The 8,581-nt window shown below is 44.5% G+C and overlaps 1 protein-coding gene across 1 annotated transcript in view; it reads right to left on the reverse strand.

Annotated features, from left to right (window-relative positions):
• Window positions 1–8,438, reverse strand: part of CREB3L2 (cAMP responsive element binding protein 3 like 2) — a 127,492-nt gene extending 119,054 nt beyond the window's left edge. Inside the window, exon 1 of the mRNA XM_032761875.2 lies at window positions 7,942–8,438. Within this exon, the coding sequence (XP_032617766.1) occupies window positions 7,942–8,043 (102 nt within the window). The 5' untranslated portion in view covers window positions 8,044–8,438. The remainder of the gene's footprint in view (window positions 1–7,941) is intronic.
• Window positions 8,439–8,581: the final 143 nt, after the last annotated feature.

Raw genomic sequence — 8,581 nt, forward strand, 5'->3', positions numbered from 1 at the left:
CCAAGTCACTATTATACTGAATTTTCACATTTGCAAAACCATTTACAAGAATCCAGAGTTTATTTGTTTGTTTGCTCATTTATTTATTTATTTTGAGACAGGGTCTCACTCTGTTGCCCAGTCCGGAGTGTAATGGCGTGATCACAGCTCACTGTAAACTCAACCTCCTGGGCTCAAGCGATCCTCCCGCCTCAGCCTCTGAAAGTGCTGGGATTACAAGCATGGGCCACCACGTCCTGCCCAGAGTTTTAAAAATATATAAAAACAGGCCAAAGCCACCCAGCTTATCCATTTTCCAGGACTGCTTCACTCAACTATGCATCAAGCACTTACGATTCTCTGGGCATCCTGCACTTGACTAAGGACCTGAGAGTACAGAAGAGACAGTCATGTCTCCTGTCCTCAAGGAACTTGTGCTGAGCAAATCTCTCTACGGGTCTATGTCTCACATTCCCCATAGATAAAATGGCCCATCTTCTCCCATGTGCCTCATGAATAACCTACACAATTCGATTCAAGGAAAAATCAAGATCCCTTAGCACTTCATTTAGAAGGGCCAGAGAGCATCTACTGAGCACGGAAAAGGAGAAATAGGCTCAAGGTGGATCCAGAGACAGTGGGTCTCATCATTTCCTTTCCATCCTGATTCCACAGGGGCAGAAAACAAGGGCAGCACTCCCTCATTCGTAAGATCACTCACTTGGGACAATTCAGATGCCCTGCAACCATAGGCCTCAACCCTACCAAATGCCCAGCTAAGGCTTAAGGCTTGCCCCAAGAGAGTCACCAGACAGCGTAGAGCCATGTCAGGCTGAGGCCGGCAGTTTTAGCTGCAGACAGGCACGTGTGGCCTCATCAATATTTGAACAGCCATATGCAACTGGAAAAATAGCGTTCCTCCTGGCTCCCACCCCTCCCTAGCCTTTCCCTGCACTTTCAAGAGGCTATTTCTACATCTATAGTCTTCTTTCACTGGGCATTGGTAGCACAGCTAAATAATGTTCTTAGAACTTTGCTGGGCCGGACGTGATAGCTCATGCCTGTAATCCTAGCACTTTGGGAGGCCGAGGCAGAGGATCCCTTGAGCCCAGGAGTTCAAGACCAGCCTAGGCAACATAAGGAGACTCTGTCTCTATTTAAAAACGAAAAACAAAAGAACTCTGCGAGTGGCACAGTACTTGGGTTTACTGTTTTGCGCCCAGGGCAAATTACTGTGAATTTTAAATTTTCTAGTTGCTAGCCCATGTTCATGAGAAAAGAAACATATCTTTTGACTAAGGAAAGAATTGTTAACTCAGACTATTTTACTAATGATCCCAATGGTCATGCTGGTTGAGTCTCCATCCCCATATGATTAATCTAAACTGATAATATAAATCCCATTCTCCTTTCCAGCCATTGGCTTAAGAATGGTCATATGACCCAATCCTTACCAATAAAGCTTTAAGAAAAATTGGCTAGTGGGCTACTAAGAAAAATTTCTTCCATTCTAAAAAAGGGACACAAGAAAGAGACAACTTCTCTTCTTCCTGTGGATGTTGTCATTTTGAATGTAACACCTGTAACTCCTATGTCCGTCACACATCCAGCCTGAGGATGAAAGCTGCACATGGGCAGAACCAAGGTCCATGGGGACACTGAGGAACTGCTGAATCAGCCAAACAAGGAGCTCTATTTCTTTTTTTTTCTCTTTTTTTATTTTTTATTTTTGAGACAGAATCTCAGTCCGTCACCGAGGCTGGAGTGCAGTGGCATGATCTCGGCTCACTGCAACCTCCACCCCCTAGGTTCAAGCGATTCTCCTGCCTCAGCCTCCCGAGTAGCTGGGATTACAGGCGCCCGCCACCACGCCTGGCTAATTTTTGTATTTTTAGTAGAGACAGGGTTTCACCATCTTGGCCAGGCTGCTGTTGAACTCCTGACTTTGTGATCCACCTGCCTTGGACTCCCAAAGTGCTGGGATTACAGGCATCAGCCACCGCACCCGGCCAGGGGCTCTATTTCAAAACCTCTTGCAACACGAGATAATTTACTTACCGTATGAGCCGATCTGAATTCATTCTCAGTTACTTCTAGCTGCAAGCACTGTAATTAATTCAATTATTAATCTAGATGCTATACCTTATAACTCTTTCCAAAGCAATGTCACATCACAGATCCCTGTTTCCCATGAACACTATAACTAGGGATCATTCGAGAAGAAGGGCAAATATAAAACTCTGTACTGCCCTCTCATCTTTCAGGACTGTGCCTATGTCTACCACCTCCCAACCAATGTTACTATCATGAGAACAATTTCAGACACAATAAAATAATCTGTCAAAGATTTTTTGCTAAGCCAAGGGAAATCCTTTAGATCATAGACAAATTAGCAACATATAAACAAGGCTGCCTTATGAATAAGAGCCACATTATGAAATAATAGAGGGGCAGTGAGGGTTCCTCTCCCATTCCCCAAATATTCCCCCACTACTACCTGGCTTTCGCCCTAGGTTCTCCAAGTAGAGATTCATCCTTTTGACCTGAAGTAATTATTGTTAAATATAAATGCCCATTTAGGGGTAACATGTTAAATCTTACTAACACTAAAATTTCTAGTGTAAGCTTATCAAATCTTTCCTGACAGCAAAATTTGAAGAGAAGAAATTGGAAAGAGAACATTACAGTGAACATTTGATGTCTGAGAAAGGAGGGGAACACAAAAGGGGTGAGAATGTTGAAAGGTACCACAAGGGTCTGCAAAAATTATACTTACTTCCCAATTCTGTCTCCTGTTAGAACTCATTACATTTATTCAGCTTGTGGAGGTCATGTGACCATAAGTAATAACATTCTCAGCCAGTGAGGACCCGGGTCCCCCTTCAGAACCTGGCCTGGGGCCAACCCTAGGAGTTGACTCCAAAGTGGAACATCAAACCAAAAGCTTCAACATCGCATTGAAATCATATCACTCTCCGGGCCAGGCAGGAGGAAGAGGAAACCACACCGTCTGTGAGATCCGCCAACTCCTTTTCAGCACTCAGTAAGACATGGAAGCCAGATGGCCTTTCCATCTGGACACCAGGCAGGTCAAATATTCCCCCAACTCCCTACCTACCACTGTCTGGGACCAGTAGTTTCACTTGAAGAACCAACCAGATATAAAACTGTAGTAGCATAACCACCAACTGATTTTACAAATAACTTGGCTTTATAGGAATTCTGCATTTTAAACAAGCAGAACTTCTGTTGTTACTTTCACAAAGACTTAGTTTTTATTATACACTTTTTTAAAAGGATATAATCATGGCGAAAATTGCAAAAATTGTTTTATTTTCCAGATGGCTAAACTGAGATAGAAGAAAGGAGAACATTATCAAGATCTTGATGTTTATCATAGGCAAACGCCCTGCCAACCTCTCCCCCTAAGGTCTCTTTCCACAGGGCCTTCCCACTTCCCCTGTTCTTCATCCAAGGCCTCCACTGACCTTGAGTGATGTTGAGTTTCTATATAGTACTGAAGCTCCCTTTTTCCCCCAAGAACACTTGGTTGAAAATTACCTCTAGTCCAGTTTTACATGGTGCCTATAAGTTGTATTTCTTCCATTTTCTAGACATAGTCAAGAGGTAAAAATCTGAATAGTACCAACAGGTATAGTGTGTAGACATGCTTCCCTTCATCTCTTGACTTCCACTTCCCCAAGCCGCTTTCCCAAAAATTATCCATTTCTTGAGCATCCTTCCAGATACAGTTTATATATATATAAAATACATTTTAAAATTTATAGATTATTTTGCTCTTTAAATTGCAAAAGGGGGCTGAGCACAGTGGCTCACACCTGTAATCCCAGCACTTTGGGAGGCCAAGGCAAGAGGGTCCCTTAAACCCAGGAGTTGGGAGACCAGCCCTGGGCAACATACTGAGATCTCGTTTCTACCAAAAAAAAGAAAAAAAAAAAAATAGCCAGGCATGGTGGCACACACTGATACTCCCAGCTACTCTGGAGGCTGAGGTGGGAGGATCACTTGAGCCTGGAAGGTTAAGCCTGCAGTGAGCCATGACTGAGCAACTGCACTCTAGTCTGGGTGCAGACTAGAATAAAATGAAATATAAATTACAAAAGCACAGATAATTCCCAGAAAGTAATTTTCAGAGAATCTTACAGGAATACAATACAAATGGCAGAAATGTCCAACATACAGGCAGGTTTGGGGAAAGAGGCAAGGTTTCTTCTCATGGTGGTACCAAACCCCAAGAGATATTCTCCTGATTTTTAGATCTGCCACCTTTTCTGAACCAATTTTAGCCTGTATTCCATCTTGAAGCAACAGCTTTCCTAAAATCAGTACTCACTGAATTAAAATAACATTTCATCATCTGTATGGAAACAATTTTTTAAGCTTCAAGAGGAAGCCCAGAGCTTTACCAATTCAGGATCTAATGATCAATCCATCTTTGCCCTATCCATATGCTTCATTATTTTGTAGACTTTGAATCTGTCTGCCTTTGTCCTTGTAGACCAAGATGTCTTCATAACTAACCAAATGAAAAAAAAACATTGCTCCTAATGGTTAACAGAAGGCTCCTGAGAAACATTATAATCTCAGCCTTGGGTAACTTGAACATTCTAAATTGTTTAAATCAAGTATGTGACAGGTTTGCTAAAACAAAGCATTGGCAATCATGCATGTAGTAACTAAATCCCTAGTAAGAGCAACAAAAGTGATCTCACTAGGAAGGCTTGGTGGCTGCCACTGTCAGCCTCGTTTAAACATTAGCTGCTTTCAGGCTCAGCAGTTCCTATATTCCAATCATTCTCTCCCAACCTCTATGACAGTTCCTTTTCTTTAAGTCAGGATTCTTCACCCAGACAGCCTGATAGGCAAGTACTTGTAGGCAGGCAGACATGGGTTTGAATCCTGGTTCTATCACTAAATAGCTGTGGGAACTGAGCCAAGTGGCTTAAACTCACTAAGCCTCATTTTTCTTATACGTAAAATAAAAGTAATAAAAACGGCTCATTTCATTGGGTCATTACAAGGGTTAAATGGCATAATTTTTGTAAAGCACTAGACACAATGTCTTTCAGCAGGACCAGCTATGTGATTTGTGAAACCCAGTGCAAAATGAAAATGTAAGGTCCCCTGTTCAAAAAGAATTAAGATTTTCAAGATGGTGACAGCACAGCATCAAACCAAGTGTGGACCCCGCGGCCCTGCATGGGTGGCAGGCCATGTGGTCAGCCCTGCCTTTCGGATGATAAACACTCAATAGATGGTAGCTGTCATCATCTCTTACCACCCTCACAACTCGTATTTGCACCTTACCCTCCCCTCAGGCTCTCTTCAACTTGGAAAGTTTTACTAAATCATTCCCAAAACAGGCACTGGTGTCTCAGAAGCACCCAGAGTTTATAAGACAAATAACTCACCAAAATGGGTAATCTAAAATACATGATATTAACACAGGCTCATGAAAATGCACACCTACCTTAGGCCTTTGCTCTAGTTTTTCATCCTGCTGAGCTAACACTCTTACCTCCTTCCAATCTTTGTTCAGATCCATTTTCTCTGGGAAGCTTGCTCTGATCACTCAGTTCAATCCCATAGTTTGCTCTTCTTCCACCTTGTATTGTCTATCCCCCTCACCTTGTTCTACTTACACGGTTTCCATAGCACTTATTTCATCCAACATAATCACTTCTTTATTATGTTTATTATGTTCCCCTACACACACTCACACACACATACACACACACACACACACACACAAATATGAGCTTCTAGAGGTCAGGGATTTTTGTCTGCTTTTGTTCACTCATGTTTCCAAGTGCTTTATATATTCCACAAATATTAATTGAAAGAACGAATATCTCTCTGACTCAATGAATAATCAGGCCATCCTTTTTCTACATAAAGATTCAGCTAGAGTAACAAACAGTTCTGCCCCTGGATATCTAACAGAGTTCAGGAAACAGATGGGAAAGTTATCTCCCCACCTCTCCCAAACGTCCCTTAGTTTGAGAGAAATATAACCCAATCATCTGTGCTGCTAAACCAATACCTCTTTCAACAGTAATTCATATGCACAGTTTGTTGCACTGACTTGCAGCAATGATGAGCAGCATTTTATAGGAATGAGCTGTTCACAACAGACATGTACTTAAGTGGAGGACATAATAAGCATTTTTTAAAAATAGAATTAAAAGAAAAATAATCACACATTCCTATTTTATCACAATGACAGAAAAACTGGGCTGTTAATATCAAAGCAAATGTAAGGCCTCTACTCCCTGAAACTGTGCATAAGGTGTTAGTTAGAGCCAGTCCAAGCGGTTCTTCCCTGAGTGAATGCCACAGTCACAGGTAGCATCTCGCACCCTTCCCTGTGAACTCACAAACGCAAGCTACAGGGCCAAGGAACAGCAAGGTAGATAGATGCCTGTGCGTAATTCATCCCACCAACTGAAAGACAATCCCCTAGCTGTGGCATTGCAGCTGCTGGATGAGACACTGTTACAGCCAAAGAATACTTCAAGAACAAAAGAGAAGGGCTGCCCCTCTGCATATGGATAAAATGTAGCCTGTCAGTAGAAACTCCTGGAGCACCCAATCATCAAAAGATATTTGAAGACCAACATATTCCAAGTTCTTTACTGAGGACAGGAAGCACATCTGGGACCCCAACCCCCGTGCTGCCCACACGGTGTCCCCAGGACAGGCTCAGCAAGCAAAGCCCAGAAGATCACACTGAACATCTGGCTTTTGCCCCAGCATGAACTACCACTCCCTCTCAGCCCTGCACTCTGCATTTTTTTTAAACAAGCCACTCTCAGCCACCACAAATACTTCGGTGGGAATCAGCAGGGAGGCCCTCATTCCTTGTCCCAAAATAACGTCAGCCAGAGGCAAAGGCCAAAGAGGTGGAGCCTGCAGGCCATTTTGCAAAAGTTTCAAATATCTTGGTACCGACCCCATTAAAAAAGCCTGAAGGGGAAGCAGACAAGCCTCCAGTGGTTTTCTCATTAGTGTCCCCCCTCACCCCAGCCCCACCCCCATTACAAACATCTGCATGGATAAGAATCAAACAAAGAGATCTTGCATAAAGTCCTATGATCAGTGCTGGCTATTGAAAACAAAATTTCATTTTGCAAACTTAATACCAAAAAGTTGACATTAAAAACTTTAAAAGAAATGTGCGTGCTCTGGGACAGTTGAATCCCCAAAGAGATCTCTGAGGCATTAGTATAAGACTGAACAAGCAACTGGTGAGCTGTCCCACCTTCCCCAGAGCCTTTCTTAAATATGCAACTGTCTCAGATTTTCCATACGCCTCTGCTGGTTTTTCCTCTGAAGAGGGAGGAAGGAGACTTCTTGGTCGTACAGTTTAAGAAGGCAAATAAAGCCGCCTTTCTCCTTAACGTAGAGGACCCCTTTCAACACACACACACACACACACACACACACACACACACACACACGTGTACTTTTTAAAATATAAATATGAAAGAAGAGGAAGGGAGGGAGAGAGGAAGACAGAATACGAGACGGATGAAAAGGAAATGCTACTTAATCTTGTCCAGTTTTTGAAAACCTCAAAAAAAAAAAATCAATAGCAAACTAGGCGGAGACATGTTATTCTCAAAATACACACTCCCTCTCCCGCATTACAGTACTGTTAACAACAGCAAATGATATTACAGATGGAAAAAGCCTCAGGGAAAAAAAGCATGAATTGTTAAAGGAATACAAAGCGGCATTACTCTCATGAGAAATGCAAAGGGGCCAGCTGCCCGCCTTCATCTGCTCAGACATTAAAGTACACCTCGCCCAGGACCTCTTGATTCTGACCATGCCCTGCCCCAAACCCTGCCTTCCCGGGTCCCAGGACTCCAGCTGCTCCTCGCGTGACAACACTTCCCCGCTTTGAAAGCCCTCCTGCCCCGCCCGCCGGGTCCTCACCGTGTGGTACATGAGGGCCTCGCCGTCCCCGGGCTCTGACAGCTCGCTCAGCTTGCGGTCCCACTGCAGCACGCCCTGCTCCCCGCTCTCCAGCACCTCCATGGCGGTGCGGGCCGCGCTGGGCCGAGGATGCTAAGCGCAGGAGGGGACGCGCAGAGCTGCCTCGGACCGGCGAGGTTCCTCTCTCTCCGCGTGTGCGTGCGTGTGTGCGCGCGCGTGTGTGTAGTTTTGCACTTGGAAAGCAAACGTCTGCTCCTCTGCCGGAGAGAGGATGGCCAAGCGCTCCCGTCCGGTGTCCTCGGAGATCCGAGAATCCCCAGGGACACGAGCCGGACCAAAGGCTGCCGGGGCTAAAGCGGGATGTGCATCCAAAATGAAGGCAGAAGACCCGCTCTCATCCCAGGAAAATCTCTTAGCCGCAAGCCCACTTGCCACTACCGCTCCAGACACAAACTTTGAGACACCCCAGGGCTCCTCGGCTCTGCTCCAGGACCCAGCTGCGGCCCCACCTCCCTCCAAGGCTTGACCAATCGGATATTCGCCTTGCCCAGAAGACCCAATCAGAAGTCTCACTCTCGGCATTGTCCCGCCCCCAAAGGCAGAGGCCTCGGGAAGTCTCCGCCCACGCCTTGGAATGTAG

The sequence above is a fragment of the Hylobates moloch genome, unplaced genomic scaffold (assembly GCF_009828535.3).
Source record: "Hylobates moloch isolate HMO894 unplaced genomic scaffold, HMol_V3 SCAFFOLD_1, whole genome shotgun sequence".
NCBI lineage: Eukaryota > Metazoa > Chordata > Mammalia > Primates > Hylobatidae > Hylobates > Hylobates moloch.